This window comes from Oryzias melastigma, linkage group LG22 (genome assembly GCF_002922805.2).
Source record: "Oryzias melastigma strain HK-1 linkage group LG22, ASM292280v2, whole genome shotgun sequence".
NCBI classification, from domain to species: Eukaryota; Metazoa; Chordata; class Actinopteri; order Beloniformes; family Adrianichthyidae; genus Oryzias; species Oryzias melastigma.
The window spans coordinates 14,892,766-14,914,996 of NC_050533.1; the positions used below are offsets into that span (position 1 = coordinate 14,892,766).

At 38.8% G+C, this 22,231-nt stretch overlaps 4 protein-coding genes across 5 annotated transcripts in view; all 4 read right to left on the reverse strand.

Annotated features, from left to right (window-relative positions):
* The window catches only part of LOC112144283 (signal-induced proliferation-associated 1-like protein 1), a 38,800-nt gene extending 26,442 nt beyond the window's left edge, over positions 1-12,358 (reverse strand). For both annotated transcript variants that reach the window (XM_024268775.2, XM_024268766.2), the window contains exon 1: positions 11,784-12,358. The gene's annotated coding sequence lies outside the window, so the exon portion shown is untranslated. The remainder of the gene's footprint in view (positions 1-11,783) is intronic.
* A 1,128-nt stretch (positions 12,359-13,486) lies between these two features.
* gpx2 (glutathione peroxidase 2) lies at positions 13,487-15,296 on the reverse strand. The gene is made up of 2 exons (XM_024278184.2): positions 15,044-15,296; positions 13,487-14,153 (listed from the first exon to the last, which is right to left on the reverse strand). The coding sequence occupies exons 1-2, from the start codon at positions 15,263-15,265 to the stop codon at positions 13,800-13,802; spliced, it is 576 nt and encodes a 191-aa protein (XP_024133952.1). The 5' UTR covers positions 15,266-15,296; the 3' UTR covers positions 13,487-13,799.
* A 152-nt stretch (positions 15,297-15,448) lies between these two features.
* Positions 15,449-19,596, reverse strand: LOC112150147 (ras-related protein Rab-15). Its single transcript, XM_024278174.2, has 7 exons — positions 19,348-19,596; positions 18,263-18,323; positions 18,122-18,182; positions 17,973-18,050; positions 17,793-17,882; positions 16,566-16,631; positions 15,449-16,492 (listed from the first exon to the last, which is right to left on the reverse strand). Exons 1-7 carry the CDS (start codon positions 19,469-19,471, stop codon positions 16,346-16,348), a joined length of 627 nt encoding a protein of 208 aa, XP_024133942.1. The 5' UTR covers positions 19,472-19,596; the 3' UTR covers positions 15,449-16,345.
* Positions 19,597-19,974: 378 nt separating this feature from the next.
* Positions 19,975-22,231, reverse strand: part of LOC112157417 (protein max) — a 5,593-nt gene continuing 3,336 nt past the window's right edge. The window contains exons 3-4 of the mRNA XM_024290162.2: positions 21,362-21,485; positions 19,975-21,272 (exon numbers count right to left, since the gene is read on the reverse strand). Coding sequence (XP_024145930.1) covers positions 21,088-21,272; positions 21,362-21,485 — 309 coding nt within the window. The 3' untranslated portion in view covers positions 19,975-21,087. The remainder of the gene's footprint in view (positions 21,273-21,361; positions 21,486-22,231) is intronic.

The window sequence follows — 22,231 nt, forward strand, 5'->3', positions numbered from 1 at the left end:
AGGGATAGATGGGGCATATTATTGTTAAAATGTTTTTTTTTTTAAGTATTGAATGTTCAGTTTTCTGGCGGGTTGGTAACTGCAGGAAGTGCAAAGACGAATCACATTAGGGTTTTTTCAGTTAGCAGTCAATCACAGAGCTCTCAAAAAGCCCCCCTCCCTCCACAGATATGCTGGGACAAGAATGTACCTCACGGGTCAACACAGCTGCTTTCTAACGCACAAAACTAAAACTCATTTTTTTCCCCCAGCAGTTTGGATATTTTCAAAAAGGGTATGGCTTTAAACACAGGCCACGTTGTTTTCCCAGAATGTGTGGGGGTCTCTGAGATAAACCCTTCACGATATCCACCTGCATTGCCACAGGAGGATTACAGAGTTACTTCTGACCACTTCCTGCTTCTCTGGAAAATGTTTGAAATGAAAAAGGTCAGAGTCTGATGTTGTGATCAAAATAAAAAGCAGAGTGTATATCTGGCACTATAAAGAAATAACTTAATGCCTGAGACTGTTTGCAGGTTGTTAATAATTGATATTGCAGTTTAAAGTCCATTCAGTCTGAAACAACTCCAACACCCACTAAGCAGCTATAGACGATTCTGTCACTATTTCAGTAGCTGACAACAAAATAACATTAACCATTTGAGGGGACAACAATATAAAAACAATATAAACTTTGTATAGCTTTATGTTTATGTTCCTGTGAGGTATTTAGAAGTTTTTCAATGTAAATAAATATAAAATATTCAGACATAAAAAAGTTACTGGGGCTTTATGCCAGGGAAATATACTTTGAACAATTACTGTTGAAAATGTTCAAAATATATTTAAAAAAAATGACAATAATTTCTGCTTATTATAGTATTTTTTAGCTTTTATTAGCAGCAAAATCAGGTATTTCTACAGAAAAAGATCTAAAAGAGAAAGTTTTTCTTTTCAAAACTAACCCAACTCTTGGAGATTTCTTGTTTTCTATTTACTATTTATCAATTATAGCCAAGCATAAAATTCAAAAGACATTACAGGCAAAAAGATGCTTCCTTAAAATAGTTCTAATTATCTTTACACCATCTAATGCGCTTATTTTAAACAAATAAAACATGCTTATCTTGGTGTAGACATTTGTTTTAATTTATTTTTTTCAGTGCTAAGTGCTAGGATTAGTCAGTTTCCATCTGTTTAAGATGAAAATAGAAGGACAAGAAAGTGCATGCAGAATAATTAACAGTGTGGATGTAAAAAGGGAGGCTTGAATGAATAGACTGTGTGCTTGCTGTCTATAATTCAGCCTCCCCACGTGCCAGAAGATGGGGGGAAGGGAATAAGCCTTGGAGGGGGTTAAAAAAAATAGCACTTCCAACCCTACTATTACTTGATTCTCAGATCACAGACACTCCAGAGCAAAACAAATTAAGCTCTCAGTAAAGCTGGCATGTCTTATGTACCCAACATGCACAGATTGATTCTGACTGCTCCACAGGATCAATGTCACGTCTTCGTTAGCAGCACCACCAGAGATGTGGAGTCCAGTTGGAACATAGAGGAAAACCAAAACGCCCATTAGATAGTGGCAGATTTTTTTTGTTCAAAGGCTGGCGCTGTATGTGATCAAACGTGCCTCTGCACCTCTGGTGATTTCCGCAGTCACGCAAACCAAGTGTTGCATGGATGTGTGTGCCCATCAGTGAGTGCTGGTCAAATTCTATCTGTGCCTTTTTAATCCTGCGGCACAAGGATGTCACGAGGGAAAATGAAACACACGATTATAGCAATTATTTTCTGCACAGAAACAATGCCAATAAAAAAGAAAAAATAACCTGTTTCTCAAACAACCACTGAGATTCACTTTCCTTTATGCAAACAAACTTATTGATCAGCGCCTGACCAGCACTGAACGAGCTGTGGACTGATCAATTATGACTCCAGGCCAGTTGATCAGATATGTTTGGTTCTGTGACAGACATATTTATACAAACATACTATTAAACTGCACTACAAGGTTGTTATCTAACAGGAATTCTCCTCAAGAATTTGCTCAATTAGCACAAAGAGGATGTTTAGAGTGAAAAGCAAGTTGAGTTATGTTGGAAACCCTGTTCTCCAACATCTTCGGATCACTTTGTAAACTAAAAGTGTTATGTTCATCTTAATGTTTTTGTTCTTAATAACATATTCAGACTGGTAAAATAATTTGTTCTGGTCCTTGACGACTTGATTTGTTTTGGATCCAGTCCTGAACCTTGCGTTTGGTCTGTATTCAGACTGGTGTCAAGGGGACTTTCCTGTTCCGGAACAAAGCCTGTAAACAAAACCATGTGATTGAAGATCTCGTCACTCATTGGCCAGGAATTTTTAGGGCAGGACAAAACAACTCAAAAAGTCCTGTCTTTGGAATCTTTGGGATAATTCACCACTTCAAACTTTATATTTCGCCGACCAATTTTGAACATCTGCATCGGTGTCGTGTCAGGTACAACACCTTTTACTGGTTGTAAGCATTTTACTGGCTAGATGACAGCTATGAAGGTAGGATGATCAGTGTTTATGTCAGGATAACAGTGTGAGAAGCAATGTGGAAACTAACCGAGACCACCTTGAAAGATGGGTCCGAGAGCGGTTCCTGGTCCCAGACCAGGGTTTGGTTAGGTTTATTCAGACGGAAGATTTGTTCCAGATTATCAAGGGTAACCAACTCTGGTTAACTTTAAGCGGACCAAATGTGTCCAGTCTGAATACACCTCTAATGAAAGTTAGTTTTTTTGTGTGTTTTTGTGGCATTTTCTCATGAAAGAGGACCCATCCTAACAAAAATCAGGCTTAAAATTGCATTTCCGAGTATTTCTTTATTTAAATCATTAAATAAAGAAGGAGCAGACAAAAAAAATGTTATTTAAAAAAGCTAGTAGGTGTGATATAGATCCTATAATTGGAAGGCCACAAGCTCCCTGCTCCACTCCATTCTATTGCACCTACTTGTAGATGGCTATAACCGTGTACGTCTTAGTTTTCTTCGTCTGAGCTGGCATCTGGCTCGAAAATGTACGGCTGGATTGCTTTAACATTGCTTGACATTTTGGTTGCTCTGATAATGTTAGGCTAGGGGGTGTGAGGGGCTGTAAGCTAACATGAGAGTGTGTAGATCACTAGCAAGAAGTGGAGGAAGGCTTACCTCAGATCAACAGTCCTACAAAATTCAAATGAACTCCTACCTCTCTCTAGAAACTATGTCCAAGAAAACAACATAGATTTAAATTTTGACTAAAAACAACACAATAAGAATTAAAATCCCAAAAGGTGACTGGAGTGGGACCTTATTTGAGCAATATGCACTTTGAGCAATATCTTTACCATCTTACATCTCTACAAACTAAACGTCTGCCTTAGTCGCAGTAGTTCAGTGTCTGAGAAAGGAACAGGTACTTCACAGTTTCAGACAGACCCTGAAAACTCCAGACACAGAGGAGTGTTTGCCATTTCAACAAGCTGGAGAGCAAACAATGACTAGAGGGAGAACTCTTCGTCTTCAGATTCTTTTCCTCAGACGAGTTGAGATCATACATAACTGTGGTTTGCACAAACGCATCATGCCAACATTTCATTTTGGCAAGCGGGCCTTCCAGACAGCAGCAAGTACAAATCAAAGACCCGATATGTGGACCAGGACAGCAGTTTTTGCTACTTTTAGAGTCAAAACAGAACACTGTCAGAAGGATTTTATCAGCAAAAAGGAGAATTTGCTTTTTAGTGTCCTCTATGTGCAGTTATTTAAATTATATATTTGCTCTTTGATATGTTTAAAGGAACCATATACTTTTTATATGGCATTTTACTTTACATAAAACCACACACATTTACATCAGAGCAGAAGTACAGCAAGCTAAATGTGCGTTTGTAATGAGTGAGGAGAAAGCATCGATGACTTTTTTTTCTGGAACGACCGTGTACGAACAGCAAGGTCAATCGACAGCCGCCTGACAGATTCTCACAGCCGATGTGTCAATATGACAGATGCCTGCGATGTTTGCAAGTCCTCCGCTCACATGTCCCCTCACATCCTGTGCCTGATCCATTACTCAGGTAGCAGCGAGCCAAAGCACACAGGGATGCAACAACAGCTAAAATAAGTGCATTTCTTTTTTTTTAATTTGAATGATATTAAACCATCTGACAGAAAAACAGAATAAACTCTGAGGCTGAAACACTTTTTATGGATGAAAATTTAAAATTTAATTTGTGTCCTTTCACTTTTATTCCATCGGTTGTTACTTATAGTTCCTCACAGCAAGCATGTTTAACCCATTTATGCTTGAATGTATTTCAAATTATAATTATCCATTCAAAGTGATTGAAATTCCATCATTTGTTTCCATAAAGTTTAGGCCAGACTGTAACACTTGTGTTTATTTAATGAAAAATGGAATAAGGAACCAAAAGAGTTCAAATATTTAAAAAATGTTCAATTATAGCTCTATTTATTGTAACAATACTGTCAGGAAATGATAAATCCAAAATAAGTGAGTGTTATTTCAGAAACTGTATCAGTTGAAATTTCATCCATTTCAGTACAAAAACTGGGCAATTTTTTTCTCATCAACAGCTTGTGTTGAACAAAAAAAATTAAACATTTCTCCTTTCTCATCAGTAGTTCTGTTCCCGAACCAGCTGGAGCCACGTAATAATCTGAAATGTGTAACTCATCCACGCAGTTTGAGTCACCGTCTTTCTTAAGGTCGGATGATGAAGAATCCAGAAATGACGGAGGAGATGCAGTTGATTCAGAAGAAGGAGTAGTTCGTTTCTAACGTGTATCTGTCTGCTTTGCATTTGATGCAACTGCTGAATGCGTTATTAGGATTTATTGCACCAGTAATCTTTGTGGCGGCGGCGGAGGCGTCTATCGTGCAGATCTCTCCAGTTGTTGCACAACATTTCATGAAGTTAAATCAGTTTAACCTTTGGGAATGTGTTTTCTCCTTTGTGTCACTGATTTTTTTGTTTTGCTAACTCTTCTACTTCAAATAGAAGAATCTTTGGATCCTTCCACAAAAGTAGGCAACATACTTAAAAAGTATTCTGTTTGTGTGGTTTTGGTGTTAATATGAAGAGCTGGGAAATTCTAATCCAGAATATTCTGAGGTCTTAAAGTCCCACTCCAATCATTTTTTAATCTATTTGAAAAGTTTTCCCAGTGCTCTTTTAAATATTAATATGCAGTTTTTAGTCAATAGTCAAAAGGAAAAAAATGTGACATTTTCTGGAACAGTTTCTGCAGAGCAGTAGTTTATTAGAAATTTGCCTCGGAGTTGTGGGCGGGACTACTGGTGCAGAGAATCTCCTCCTCTTTCCCTCCCTGTTGCTGAGTGAGTTCTTTTTCAAATGATAATTTTCTTTCATCTGCTCCTCATTTACAATTATTTTAAGGGAGAGATACTCAAAAACTTAATTTTGACAATATTTTTTTTAATATATTTACTCCATCCTCAGGGAAAAAAATGACACAAGAACATGTGAAAAACAATTTTCATCTGAATGGGTCTTTAAGATTATGTTCAGACTGGATACATGTGGTTCACTTAAAGTGAGTTCATTTCCCCGAAAATTATTTGTCTGAATACACAAAGAACAGGAACCGCTTTTAGGCCCAGAAAGTTAGTTTCGGAGTGAGCTCCAGTTTGCTCTTGGTTTCTTCAGATGAATGCAGGCTCAACTTTGAACACATTGCTTCACACTGTTTTCCCATCAACCCATAGGTCATCAACACATATCAGCGCACCTTCTTTAGATAGTGTCTTGCAGAACGCTTCTGCCGCAGTAGCAATAAAAAGTATTGTACCTAACGTTGATAAAGACGTTCATAATTGGTCAGCATACTATAAAGTTTGAATCCGTGAATTATCTTGACAAGGACGCAAAGATTAGGTCTTCCATCATTCTTTCTCTTGTAGCTTTGCAACGCCCTCGTAATTCCTGGCCAACGGCTGAAGAGATCTTTAGTCACATGGTTTTGTTTACAAGCTTTAGTTCAAAACAGGAATGTCCGGTTGAAGGAAGTCTGAACACATACCAAATGCTTGGCTCAGGACTCGATCCGGACCAACAAACTTTTCATGTCTAAATAAACCCAAAGTAAAAACTACAAAAATTTTCTTTTGAAACTCTATTCAGCATTTAATTTCTACCAAAGTGAAATTACAAAATGCATATTTCACAGTAAATGTTTTAAAATGTGTGTTAAGGTATAGAAATCATGTTTATGAATGACATTTTTAAGCATCTTTGATGTTTTTTTAGGAAGACAAATATAACAAAATACAATTTACCACAAGGTTGACAGCCCTAAATAGTCTGTAGTGCTATTATATCAAGAATGTATGGTATCAGACAAGATTTTCAATAATCTTTCCAAAATGTTACTGGTGGGACAAAGATTTGCATAAAAAGGACAAAAGGGGTCATGCTTCAGTTTAACTTGGCTTCTACTGCCGTGGAAATGAAAACAATAAAAATGTTTACAAGCTACACTGCATGCCAAACACTGTTGTGCAGGGGCTTCCGCAATTTTTATTACCTTTTTTCATTTGTCACCTTTTCCTTGCCAAGTTTGACAAAGTCTTTTAAAGTGCATTATAACAACACCAGCTGCAGTAAATCTGCTGCTAAAGCAGAGACATGTAAGCAAACTGCTGGGATCAGAGAACAGCTCGGGCAGAAAATGGAACGAAAACATTCCAGATAAAGACGAAAAACGGCTGCATTTTCAGGATGAGACGCTCGGGACATGACATGTACATAAGCTCTTCACTTTCACTGTGTTACGGGGTGGTAATGTCTCCGGAAGAGCGGCTGCTGATCAAACAGTTTGAAAAGACCACAATCCTGCTAAGCAAACAGGGGAGCATCACTGTGACCACAGGCAATGGAGGATTTTCAAAATAAAACAATCAAATCTCTTCGAAATGACTTCCTTAAAGCTCGTTTTCATATATTTCTTTATATCAATCAGCCGCTTCTTGGCTCATGAGTATATCCACACTGCAATCAAGGTATAAACCCATTAAATTCCGCTGATGGCTGAACGGATGCGCTTCCACTGTGTGGATTCCCCACTGACTACAATGTGACAGAGGGCATTAGAGTGCTGCTAGGAAACAGAGAGATCCTTGCAGTTAGGAGGAAAATGCAGCCAGCCATCCTGGACCGCCACAGCTGAGGTGAAAGCTTGATTAATATCCCCCCCCGTGCTGGCCAAATACCTCCTCTACTGCCGCCCGACATTAACTATGCCTGGAGCACAAGATGTATGCGCACCTTAGAGCTTGCTAGGAGACGTTATAAGAAAGGGTTCTTGCCAGGTAAGCGTTTTAACAAGGTAGCAGAGAGGGAGAAGACGATGAGGGGAGGGGCTATAATTATCGTTTTGACAGAAAAACTCGGAGGATTATCCAACACGTCCCGGGAGAGGACCGCTGTCCTCTAAAGCTTAAAAAGGACAGGCTCATCAGCACCATTTAAGAGAATGGGAGGGACGTTCCTAAATGCAACCGCTTTAATCCTGGGAGATCTTTATGAGCACTCCAAAGTTCAACTGCAACAGCCACCTAACAAAGTTACATGCTTCAGTTATTGATTTTGGCACACGCTTGATGCATAGCAGAGAGCCTTTCCAGTCCAATTATAAACAGTCGGGCCGCACTTCATACAGTCATTTAGGCTGTGATGAGCTCGAGATAAACGGAGGGAAAAAAGATTCAAGGGTACCCAGCATCCACTCTGACAGGGACTGAATGTGCACTCTGTCAGTCTTTAGCCAACAGTTTGACTGATTTAGGAGAATATTTTTAAACCTTTTTTGTTTCTTTTAAATGCAAAAACTGAATATTACGTTCAAGCCTTCAGCCCACAAATGAAGACAGTACATACTGAACGTTGCTTGGACTTTATACCAATAAAGTAGGGGCGTAACAATTCGTTTTAACAACGACTCGATTAATATCAAAATTTCTGGTTGCCGATATGATCCAATTCACTGACCTAAAATCGATCCATGACATCTTTGGAGAACAAAAACAACCAGTATGACTCTGAGATAAATACCTGGTATTGACAGTACAGGTGAAGTTTCCTAGATTCCTTATATTTCTTGGAAGATAATCAAGTATAATTTAAATACTATACATAAAAATAAACGAGGAAACAAGAAATAATGGTAAATCCATTCACATTTTAGTTTCATACAGTTCCGCCTACTGTCGTTTTTCCACATCAAAATAATACAAACGAAACATTATTAGAGTATTCTATCACACAGTATGGTCACATACAAAATTCCACACAGACTGTAATTATTGCTTGATCATCTTTTGCCTACCTCACTTGTGTTGTCCACTGTGATGGTTGTTTTCACATTATAGTAGAAAACTCAATCCAAATCGACATAATAGTAAAGGTAAATCCAACAGATTCTCTCAGGCAGATCGATCTGGTTAGATCGAAGGAATAGAAAATTGATTCATCAATTAAATCAAATAATCGCCACACCACTTTAATAACCCTCATTCAAATCAGGCTTCGTGCGCTTTCCAAAAATAAATGGAAATGCTGAGCCTCCATTAAAGGTACAACTTTCCCCTGTCTGACAGCAAACAGGGACTCCCTCCTAATCAGCATTCAAGTCGAGTGTGACATAAACACAGCCATGGCAACAACACCACCTCACGTCTTCCTAGCAAAGACACTGATAACACCAGCTCGACTGAGATGCACGGAGCCACAATTCAAGTACTACAAGAGACTTAAGGAAAGCGTTTTAAGGTGGCGCTTGGTTACTCTTCGGCCTCTTCTGGGTATCTAGGAATACATCAATGAAACACACAGGAAACAGGCATCAGGAGAGGAAAGGCCGGGATTGCAGCCATGTTTGTTATGAGCCGACTCTATCTGCCCCTTTGCACCTGGATCAACATGGAAAAAAGAGGGGGGAAAGTACGGCCTCACTGTTTTAGACAATGAACTGCTGCTGTAACAAAAATAGGGTCCTCACTTTAACTGTGATTGCTAAGAGTCCACCTAAAAACTTGTATTGACTTTAGGGCTGCTTGGATCTCGCAGAGAGCAAAAGGCGCACAGAGGTCTCATTCTTCCCTTCAGATGAAAGCAGAGCAGGAACGAACAGGGTGGAAATGGATTCCATCTTTCCAAAGCAAAGGATGTGGAATGTGGAGCGGCGCGAACAGAGGTTCTTCTGGTTTCAGTAGGAGAAAGCACGCAGCAAAATAAACAGCAAAGCTTTCATTTTAGACTGCTGTCGGATCAGACGGTGTCAGAACTTTACTACGCATACCTTTGCAATGCAGCTCCTGAAAGCAGGGGCAACATTTGTAAACAGGAATGAGGACCGGTTTAACACACCTATATGATTTGACAAGTGTTTAGAGATCACTCATTACCTGCTGCTCAGATTTCTGTCTGCAAAATAGAAAAATCCTATAGTTTGTTGTGAGAGTGAAATCGTTTTTGTTAAGCTGCCCACATGGGTTCTGAGTGTGGACTCGATCTGATGTTTTGATTCCACTGTGAGCCGAGTTCTGTAATCCCTTCTGAAGAAAGTGTGCAGGCCGAAAAAAAATGGAGACAGTGAGGCAACGGGCAGACGTGTCGAGACAATGCAGAGGACGTCATCACTGTGAGGCAGCAGAGACAGCCTCGAGCAACACATCATCATCATCATCCTCATCATCGTCGGGAGCCCACGTTTCATTATGAAACACTTCTTTTTCATTCCCTCCCTCCTGGTTTTACAAGAAAATTAATACTTTTCTGCTTTTCGATCTCCGTCCCGGATCAAACTATTTTAAGCCTGCTTGACATTTGATGGGAGTGGAGGAGGGGAAGATGAGATGATTTCAGTCCGGCTGTGGGGTTTTGGGGGCTAGAGCAAGAAACGACTTTTATACAGATATATATAAGTGAATTACCACAAAAATAGTCACTCAGCCTTCCGTTATGGACAGTTTAGAACCCACAGCCACCCTGTGCACCTGCTCTTTTGTTCAAATCTGTGTCACTACACACTCCCACACAGATAATTACAGGCTTCAAATTCCTCTGCAATTTTAGCAAGGTCCAGGTTCCCGAAACTGTGCGGCCAGTGTGGGGTGACCGGCACGAGCATTTTTTTCACCCTTTGTTTGCACGTATTTACTTTGTGACAGGGCAGCCGAAAGAGGGATTACATCATCGCCATTGTAGCCTCAGAGCCCTCTTGCTTTTCCTTAGTCGGCCAGCGCGCATCAGACCCGATCTGACCCAGACAAAGAGAGAGCATGCCAACAGTTTAGCAAAGCAGGAAACACAGACCCATAGTCACACCTAATTACAGTCAAACTCCGCCAGCTCAGTCACCAGTGCCTCCGAAAAACACCCACCAAAGGCCACATGATCATCAAATCATTTGACCTCTGACTGCAAGCTGACTAATATAAGGCCGATGCATCACTATCCCAGCTTCCCCTTTTTTCCTCAATTCAAAGAAACATTGGATAAATGACACCTCTTTTTTGGTAAATGAGGAAATTAGAATTTCGTTAAACTGCAGTGACTGTGTAAGTGAAAGGGAGGCGGAGTAAGCGTCCCTACAACAAGTAAATAACAGAAAAACCAACAAATTCTAGCACCAACACATGAAATAATCCCATTATTCATTAGGAAGTGTAAACAGTGGGTTCAGCGAACGCAGGCCCACACATTCCAGAGTGTCAAATTATAAAAGCAGCCCAAAACAACGCTTGTTATTCCCTTTCATCTTTGCTCAAGCAACTCCCCATGAGCCGATCCACCAGAGACAATGGAAACACGAGGCTAACTTAGCTACAGGAAGCATCCTTCTGTGAATACACTGGCAATTGCTGTGTGAGCGGTGTGAAGCAGAAAATAAAAGTTTAAAAAAAGCTGCTTGGATAATAAATCAGTTGGTATGCCAATGGGAATGTTTGCTTGTTTGTTTGTTTACCCCCTAAAGGTCCTAAGTTGGTTTCTACACTCAAATATTGCTTTTTTATGTTCAGTTTTCTGGTCTTTTGTCATTTTTCAAGCAATTTGAACATTAAAGTCCTCAGATTTATTTAATATAAGAAAACCCAAAGAAGTTTAAGGAAAAGGGATCAACCAACTAAGCCTCAAAAGAATGCTAAAAATCCCTGATCCTGCCCTAAAGCCACAGATCAAGGGTTCCCTTTTTTCACCTGATTGATGCCAAGATGGTGAAAAACGTCACAGGTACAACATTTAAGATTATATATTTTATATTACAGTTACTGCTTATTCAATATTATTGACACTACTCAGTAATATTTTTTTTTTATTTAGAGAGGTTCTTCTTATAGCTTTTAAGTCAGACCGGAAACACCTTCGGGTCAGCCAGGTGTGCTTAACGGAAATGACTCGGTGACGTTCCCGAGTGGCACCAACACGGGTGAAGTCACGCAAAACGTGGGATTTTTTTGGAGATAACAACTATTTATGTAACATAAGTTTTATCCAGAATTGGTTAAAAAAAGTACTAGCTGCTAACCTTATATCGACATAACAGACGCAAAGCGGGTATTTTGTCAACATGGAAGTCGAATTGCACCTCTTCGTCGTTAACCATTAGTTTCACAAAATGTGACAGAGAAGCTATATAAATGTCTTTAAAATGCTCAGTCATGCTAGAAAATAGAGATTAAATTGATGGCGTAGAGGAATATTGACCCTCCACATGACCAGTCCCCACGTTCCCGACTCACCTTTTCTCCTTTTGGATGTCACTCCGCGCGGATTCCCGTGTTGTTTCCCCCCCTCCGCAACCAGCTACTTTTAGTCCAAAACGCGGCCAGGCAGAGCCTTTCCGTGCCGTCGCGTGATGCGTGTTCCCGCGGGAGCAGACTGGAAATGGCCCGGCGTCTCCCTCCCAAAAGCTACTTGGAAGTTTCATAGAAAGTTACGGGTTTGCCTCGCTGCGGTATGCAGCTGCTGAAGGGATGAGATCATCCAGGCAGCCTCCCCTCTGCCCTAAAGTCTCGCGAGAAAAGAAGAGGAGGGGGAAAGCAAACGTTGCCATAGCAACAGGGCTCACCTGTAGCTGCGGTGTAAAGACGTGGAAGAGAGAGGTCTCACTCCGCTTTAAAAAAAAAACAGATTTAAAATCGATAAATCTATTAAAAAATAAATAAAAAGTCTTCATGTATCAAGCCTAATTTGACTTTCTTCATTTAACATTTAAGAAGCCTGGATATGAGATTGAAACAATAATATAAACTGTTCCATTAAATGTTCTTATTTTAGATTAGTAAATGTGTGCACTCAAATTAGTATTTTGAAGGATCGAATTAGTAGTACAAATTGAAGATAGCAAAAACACTAATTTGTGCTTACATAATGCTAACTTTTGTGCGCAAAATACTAATTTGTTCCCAATACATATCAATATGTATGTACAAAGCGCTAATTTATGGGGAAAAAATACTTAAATAGTAATTGTTCACACAAAATACTAAATTGTAGGCCAAAAAAAATTTAATTTGTGGGCTCACAATACTAATATGTGTGCACAAAATACTAATTTTTGCACAATAAATACCACTTTGTGCACACAAAGTAGAAGTTTTGCCCAAAATACAAATGTATTTTTCTTTTTTTCAGAATTCAAGCGATCAGCAAGGCTCTTTTCTAATAAATGTGCTTGCTCTTTAAAATTCTCAAGATTTGAAACGTTAAAAACTTTAAATTCAGCAATCCATCTTTCAAGCCACACAGGATCTTTGCTATTTTTCTGCAAACTGTGAGGTAGAAGGCAATGCTCATTGTTACCAACATTTGCTGCTTCCCTAACAGTTCAAGACTGACTGGCAGGGCTTAAGAAACACAATGAATTGCAATTCTTTGCATGTCACAAAAACACAGTTCAAATTTAACATCTTGTAAAGAAATAAGAGCTGCAAAGTGTCTATAGCAAGCTGTGACAGACATCAGCACACAGCTTCGCCAGTGCTGCCTTTGCCTCTGGCATCATGAGCTGATGTGGATGTGAGAGGAGGTGCAGAAAATCCAGTTTTAATCTGCGCACCCTGCAAACAAAGCCTTCTGTTGGTATGAGAGTAAAGCTGGATGGGAGCTTATCCCACAAGGATAGCACTGCTGCTTTCCTCAATGCAAAATTTGAGATTTGTTTTTAGGCAGCACTGTGGCAGAAAAAGCATGTCTGTAGCTGCACAGACAACTGGTATCAGCATGTTTAACATGGGAAAAAAAGCAGTCTGGTGACTAAGAGGGGAAAGATGACCTCAGGGAACGAAAAGTTAAGTGCGTTTAAAACTATTGCATGTTTTTGCCTGCTGCATTTCATTTCACGCCACATTACTCCCCACCTTCTACTGCAAATGTTTTCAAACTTAAACCAAAAAAGGACATGCTTCTGTATGAGTGTGTATGGAAAAAACAAACGAGATGCAACTTTTCATAGCTTTTATTTCATCTCTATTCATGCAAACCTGTATGACTAAATACAATTAAGCAGCACCATCTGCTGGCATTACTTGCACAGAACGTTAAGCAGAAGAGGAATGCATAATTAAACATTCAAATGTATTCTTTTAAAGGAAGTATTTGTTCTTCTTTGTCTATATATTTTTTTTAATTTATCCATCATGCTAAGCACTTATAAGACTTCAAATGATATTCCCTGAACTTTTTAGAATACCATCATCATTTATTAAGGCTTAAACAGAGAAGGAAATGCTTAAATGGACAGAAATAGATTATTTTTATGCCTTAGTTAACCTCAACAATCGTTGAATGTCAGGCTCCATATCAATGGTGGGGAAATTTCTGCTGTATCTTTTGAAAGGCTCCCCCTCAGGGGCAATGAGAAACTTCTCAAAGTTCCAAGCTACATCCGTGCGGTTGACTGGACTCCAAACAAGAAATTTGGGATCCTGCATTAGTGAGCTGGGGTCGTCGTCGGGGTAAGGGAGTTTATGTTTCAGATATGCAAAGACTGGATGCGTGTTTGTTCCGTTGACGTCACACTTCTCGAATATAGTGAAGTTGGGCTTAAAGCCGCCGCCTGGTCTGACATGTTGCAGTGAGTTCAGGATCTCAGCATTGGTGCAGTTCTCCTTCAAAAAGAAAGAGGACTGGTAAAAACAGACTGCAAATATTTTAGAGGTCATAATAAAAACTCAAGGTTATAATACATTCTCTACTACAAGGTGGAATCAGCTTACAATGTTTTTTTTCCTTCTTTTTTGTGCAAAAGTTATTATTTCCCTTTGTCTAAATAAAAATGTTGAAAAAACTAGATTATTATGGAGTCCCTAAAGGGTCATTGGGAGAAAAAAATCTAAGTAAAATTAACAGTTGCTATCTGGTGTGCGCCAGTTAGTACCTGGTGCGCATCACTTAGTATCTGGTGCACACCAGATACTAATTGATGCGCACCAGTTACCAGTTCCTATATGCTGTGCATCTGTTAGCATCTGGTGTGCATCATTTAGTATCTGGTGTGCACCAGATACTAATTGATGCGCACCAGTTACCTGTTACTATCTGGTATGCATCAGTTAGCATCTGGTGCGAATCAGTTTGTATCTGGTGCTCATTACTTAGCATCTAGTGCGCACCAGATACTAATTGATGCACACCAGATAGTAGCTGTTTTGTTTCGTTTGTTTTTTTTACCAAGAATTTTTCCAGATGTCCCTTTAGGGGCTCTGTCGTTTAATAAACATTTCCAGGAGAAAATAAATGTAGGCAAAATTCCTGAATTTTAGATTTGTTATTTCAATATCATTACAATGTGGATTTTTACAAATTTTACAAAATAAAATCAGAATAAATAAAAATATATGAGACAGGAGGTGATCATGTGTTTACCAGAGGGGAAAAAAAATAATGCTAGAATGCAATAAATAAATAAAAACATTTACATTGCATTGTGTTGACATGAATAATTAACCAATATTTTAAGACCCAGCTGCCCTGGGTACGTGTGTGTGTCTTACCTCACCTGATATCCAAACTGGTTACAGGGAAAACCCAGGACCACCAGGCGATGGGGGTACTTGCTCTGCAGCTGGCTGAGCTCATTGAAGTCCCGGGTGGTGGTGCCTCAAAGTGAGGCCACGTTCTCAATCAGAACCACCCGACCCCTAAACACGTTGAAGTCCACCACGTCTCCCTCCAGCGAGGTGGCCCTCAGGTCGTAAAAAGTCTTGGCGATGAACGTCATCCTGGCTCTGATGCCTCGCTACACTGGAGGTTGAAGGGTATTTCGACGTGCGACCGTACCTGACCACAACTTACCCACCTCAGAGAGGAGCAGAAAGTTCCTTTTTCACAAGTATCGAATAGCACTGCAGTAAACTGATCTCCAGCTGACACACTATACTCCTCACAATAAAGCAACTGAAGGTACCACCAGCCAAGCCCATGTTTTATTTCTCCATGAGCCTTTTTTCATCATCAATTTGCATCTTCCATTAATTTAAAAACCACTATGAGTACAGTCTTTATTAAATTCATTTATAATAAATATATATAAAAAAAAAACAGAAGTTGTCATTCAGGCATCTCTATGACATGTATCAGCTTTCCCAACATAAAAAATGTAAGTGATCACCTGTGTGTCACAGTACGGGATGAAAAATAAATAATTCTATTGAATGAAGCACATAATACCTCACCCTACACCCTAGATCCTAATATAATGACTGACTTATTTGCTTGTAAATTATTTATCTTTTGCTTAAATTTCACTAATAAATCATCTGGGAAACCTGAGAAAATCCTAAACACATTATATTTCTAAAAGCAGCACACTTTTAACACAGCAAACAGCGACAATGAGGTTACTGTATGCATGAAGATCACTCGGCATGGCACTTTAGGTGAGCATGTAAATAAATTAAATTCCCCCATGTTTGGTTTAAGTTTCCGGGTCTAAATAATTCAACCCAGCCAACGGCGAAGCTGTTGTCATCTCTCACTGTCACACTGATGCACCCTTTAATGAAATAAGGATAATCTTTAAATCATGAAAAGAGAAAATAACCATAGAGAAAATCATGTGTTGTTGTGGATATGTGTTGCAAATATGCATTTTAAGAAAAAAAAAAGTGAATATGTGCAAAATTCTAAGTGCAAAATTCAGTTGTGCTGATTGAAAATGTCGCCCTCTGCTGGCAGGTGTTGCTAACTGGATTTAAAATCATTCCAGGAAATGAAAGCACTTCTGAATCCTCCTATGGGACAGGTCTTCATAAAAAAGGCAAATATGGGAGGTTTACACCAGGCTGACCGCTCTTTAGTTTCAACAGGCGCAGGTCCTCGAAGCATCTTGACTATCTTTCTCGTCTTGCAGAGCAGCTCTGTCCAGATAGTCATCCAGCGACCCCAACAAATGATCCACATCGTTCTTGTAAGCTTGTAACACCAGTTCTGTCACACGTGTGAATGACTAGAGAGAGGACAAAAAACCAGGTTAGATAAAAGATAAACATTTCCTACCACACCTTTCTACCGTGAACTACCTCCTTGATGTTTCTGCTTGTGGATGCACTCGTCTCAAAGAACTCCATCCCATAAGCCTCAGCGAGCTAGAAAAAAGGAAAAAATGGAGGATATTAACTGCATAGAATTAGTTTGTGCCAAACTTGCCAATTAAAGAGAAGAAGTTACGTTTTTAGAAAAAACAATCCACGTAATTCCAATTTTCTGCTTTTTTTTTTTAGACCCACTTCAATGTAAATTATGTTTTTGGTGTTTTTAATCTGTTCTTGTGGCATTTCTTTATTGAAATCATTGTGAATCAGAAGAGGACTAAAAAGGCAGTTTGAAAAACATCATATTTGTGACATGGAACGTAGGTATGCTCCCTACTTCTCTCCATTTTGATGCATCCACTTGTAGACAAATAGATCCATGTACGTCTTCGTTTTCTTCATCTAAACTGGAATCTGGATCAAAACTATATGGCTGAATGGCACCAATATTGCTCGCCATTTTTGTTGCATTGTTAATTTTAAGTTGGGAGAGTCAAGCTAGTAAGGGAGCGTGTAGACAGATGGGTAATGGGAAGTGGCTCCTGCCGCTCTGCAGAAACTATGTCCAAGTAAATTACTCAAGGGCTGCTACAATAAGTCAACTAATCAGCAACTGATCGCCGACTATTCGATTATCAAAATAGTTGATTAATTCAATAGTCAGTTAGTTGTTACTTTATATTATATGGAGTCAGAGAGTATTAAAATTCAACAAAGTTGTGAGCGTTCACCAAAAAACACACTTTTTTTCATATTTAAGTCAGTGAGGCCAAAACTTTAACTTTTGTAAAAAATAGTTCCTCGTTTCAAATGCCAACTTCTTTTTATTTAATCTTGTTTTGACGCCAGAAACTAATGAAGGGCAGAGGCTGCACAATTCATTCTAAGTTTAATAAACTATCATCTTAATTGTCTTTATTGTTAGTTAGTTTAAAGCTAATGATAGTTAAGATGTGTGCTTTACATCTACTTTGGACATGACCCAATTAGTTAACTAATTGGAAAAAATAATTGGTGATTAGTCGACTATTAAAATAATTGTTTGTAGCAGCACTAAATAATACAGATTTGGGCAAAAAAAAAAAAAAAATGGCATCATCATAGTTAAGAGACCTCTGGGAACGCTTTTGCATTGTCTCAAAGGAGGATTGGAATGGGTCTTCATAGTTATCAACTTTCCCAAAAGATTTGGGATCAAAGAAACTTAAATCAAACCTTGCTTCCTTGAGCCTTCGTTACCCGTCTCTTGGGCTCATTATCTGCTTTGTTTCCAACCAGGATCGTCTGCACCTTATCAGGAGCGTACTACAAGTATGAGACAGAAAGCATCTCTCAACTGAGCCCAAAGTTCAGTCGGCAGAGAAACAAACAACAGCATAGCAATGGATCCCTTACTTCATCCACATCGCTGGCCCATTTCCCTATGTGCTGAAAGGATGGCTCGTCCGTGATGTCGTACACAAATATGATCCCCTGCACAAGAGGGCCGGTCACAGTTAAAGGGGCGAAAAGAGGATTAGAACATTTCTTGCTGCTGTTCGTACCTGTGCCCGCCTGTAATACTGTTTGGTAATGGTCTGATAGCGCTCCTGACCCGCTGTATCCCTGCACAGAAAAGCCAACCCGACAATCAGGAAGCGTTGAAGGGAACAGACCTAATGATAATGAAGCACCGCTGCACGCACCAGATCTGCACCCGCACCCTGATGCCATCTATCTCTAAGGTTTTCATCTTGAAATCAACTCCTGCAAAGAAAACCAAAGAAGCAGATAAAAAAGGAAACACTATCACATTTTTAAGGTGGTATTGTATCTACTGTAAATCACAGTGTGGCAGATATTTCCTGCCTGGTAACAGTACAAGGAAGTTCATAGAACTACACAAAGAAGAGCATTTTTCTGGACTCTTAGAGATGCCATGACATTAAATAACTTGATGTTTAACATGTTTCTTATGCTTAAAATAGATGTTTTTATGGTTGACTGAGAATACAGTCTCTCTGGATGTTATTTCAAAACAGAAAAGCAGAGAATCTTTAAGCAAAAATCGTTTTTTATCTAGTTGAGTGAATGCACACTTCTTTTGAAAAGCACCAGTTTGCACTATTATGTATTATGTAGAGATCTTTTTGACACTGAAGTGATGCAAATAATAAATTAAAATATCAACTCACCATTTTCAGTTTCTATGAATGAAATCTCTCAATACAAATCATGTTTGGGAGTGGAAGTGTGTAAAAGCTCATTCCTGTCCTCCAATGCAGACATTTCTGTCATTTTAAGGAGTTCTTAAATCATTTACCATAAACATTTCCTCATAAAGCTCTATTCCAGATATTTAAAAGCATTTATTTGCTGAGAAATGCCCCTGAAACAGTTAAGAAGCCGCGTACAAATGTCCTCAACCATCAAGATGAACTCTGGGGATTATTTGCACCAAAAAGGGATTATTGCATTCCTTGTGGTCACTGCTTTGTTCTGAAATTCCTAAAGTTGTTTTATTTTTTTCCCCCTGAAGTTAAGCTCCTTTTAATAGTGTTTGATTAGAAGTGATGTACATATTCCATTGCAGAACTCTAAGAAAATTTTGCAAAAACAAGATATAGTCCCATCCTACCATAAAACTTTATTAATTCCTTATCATTTATTATTTTGAATGTTTTTTCTGGTTCCGATCCCTGTGGAGTTGGGGAGTTTGTCCAGCAGCTGACACATGCTGCTCAATTCAGGAACAACACGAACACATCAAACTTGTTGGATGACTTCTTACCGATGGTTGAAATGTGTGAAGGATCGAATTCTCCTTCGGCAAACCTCCGCAGCATGCAGGTCTTCCCGACCCCGGAGTCTCCGAGAAGCAGCAGTCTGAACAATATATCGTATTGTTTAGCCATGGTTTAAAACAAACGTGTGTAAAAACATGACGGCTCCTTCCACTTTCTGGATGATGTCTGGGATAATGGTGCGTTCACGTGTTATCGGATTTTTTTTTCAAGGCGGCGTAGCGAGGACAAATTGAACATAAAATTAGTTTTAATAAATATGCACACAATATTTTCATCACTTCTTATTTTCTTAAGTCTTTTTATAAACGGGTTGCTTTAATTGAAGCATATTTTAGAATGATTTTAAAGTGGAAGTCATAATTTCGCTTAGTCATTGAACGCAACATCCTTGGACTGGCTTCATTCCTGCGGCGGGAGTGTCGTCGCGTATTCTAATCATATTTAAATAATGGGTGACGTCACCAGTTGCTATAACTTCTCAGGTACGGTTATTTTCAAATTAAAAGCTAAACTTGTAAAACGAAATAAAAATATAAAATATCGGTAGTAGATTTGATTATTTAATTAATAAATATATTTCTATTTTTTTAATAATCACACTTAGTCAGAAGTGCATCCAAAAAGGATAAAATATTTTTATTTACAGTACTATAATAAAGGTATGCCTTAACTTGCAAGACACCCGTTGGCAGTATGTACAACATACCTGTAATTTCCATGGAATGGAACAAACAAATATTGATTACATACATACTAATTTTTTTGGAAGAAAAAAAAATATTTTCCAGCTGAGGTGAAAATTCCAAGGGGATTTTTTTAAACAGACACGATTTAGTATACAGGAGTATACAGTGCTATATACTACATACTGAATTGAACATATATATATATATTTATATATATCATTAAAAAAAAATCACTGCCCTTTAACTGCATTTAGCAACATTCAGTATCAAATACAGGATTTATTTTTCTCAAACCACATTAAAAATAGAGGGAAATAAATATTCTACCTGTGGAATATCTTCTAAAACATGAGGTTCGCCTGCTTTTAAGCCAAGCACAAAGGAGATCAGACATATAAATATACTATATGGGTAAGAATTTGATTTTGGCGCATCACTATAAATAGAGGAATTTATTTGACCGCACAAACAGTTCAAAGACAAAAAGACATAAGCCATTGAAATAGAAAAATGCAGAGTCCTGCAGACCCATTTTTTCCCCAAAAGAAACTTTACATTCTCCTTTGAAAAAGTTTGGACATTTCAAACGTAAAAGCCGAATTATGATCGCATCAAAAGTGGAAAAGTTCAGTAGATTGAAAGTTTTGTCCAAAACAACCAAAACAAATAGATCTTTATATATATTTTTCTTAAATTTACTGAAAACTCACGTCATCATTCATGTGACTGTGGATGCTTGTTACGTTAAAAACAGGATCAAGTACTTCAACTACAGAGCTGCCTAAAGTTGGGTTTTTAGATTTGTTGCTGGGCTACAGTAGGAGTGACAGGATGCTTGCCAGAAGGATACAGGAGGGCCGAAGCGTTTTTATACATACAGTAATAGCACCTCTCTAACACAGTCGGCACCCTGTCCCCTGGTCTAGCATAAGAAGGCAGGAGCGAGTGCAAACGGGGAAGAGGAGCAGGCGCTGGTGGGTGAAGAGTCCATCTAGAGGTCAGGGGGGGCTGGAGGGAGGGGAAGCGGGTCAGCCGGGTCTAGCTGGGCTCTGCGCGCAGCTTCTTCCTGGTGGGTGGCTCTTCTGGTTCGGATTCGGAGCTGGAGTCGGACCCGCCGTCGAAGGCGGACACGGCGCTGCCTTTGCGATTTGTGTACAAGCTACTGTCAGAAGAGTGGTTGGACTGGAGCTGAGCGTTCCCCTTGGCTTTCTCCAGTGCACGCACTGAGGACAACACACATAAAAAAACTGTTTAGCAATTAAAAACTTGAGAATGTAAACAAAATTCTTAATTTTAAACTGTGTAAACCTACCCTGCTGCTCCAAAAGAGCATTCTGCTTTTTTAAATCATCAATGTCTTGCTGGTGGGTGTGATTTTTCCTCCTCATGAACTGGATGTACTCTGTGGCTTTGTCTAGAATCTGTGCTCGGGAAGCCTGTTAAACAGTGCAGAAGAAAAAAGGGGAAAACTCAGTCTGTTCATGCATAGAATGATATTCTCTCATAAAACTGTAGAAAAAAGCACACAAGAATCACAAAGTCACAGACCTCTGCTGGTATTTGAATTATTCTGGACTATAAATCCACAGTTACAAAGGATGAATCAAGACTGAAACAGCTCATGTGGAAAAAAGTTAAAACATTTTTTCCTTCACAGTGGAGCAGAGTCATACAAAAGACTTGACTGATGTTTTACAAAGAGCAGCATTAGCGGGTGGGCTTGTCTGCTTAAAGGAAAATGCATGCAGCTACAAATCTACAAAGTTGCAGCTACTGTGATCGGAACAAAATAGATGAAAAACAAAGAATAATAATAAAGACAAATGAAATTAGTTATTTTTTAATCTAACAGATTATATATATATTTTTAAATATTTTGTTTGAACATAAAACACATGATTTAAAATTTCACAATTTAATGACATAAAATGGTCAAAAATGCTCTTAATTCAGCTTAGTAGGTCATATCAAGACATATTGGAACTTTATTCTGAATGTCAGGTACAAAAAACACCTAATTCCTCCCTAAAACATCTTGTGAAAAGGCTCACGTGTTAACACTGTTTATTTCTGATTTATTGACTCGTTTAACATCAAAAAATAGAAATTACTCTATTTATTTATACAGACTGTTTTGAGACATATTAAAATAATTGGAAAGATGACAATTTGCATGGTTGCA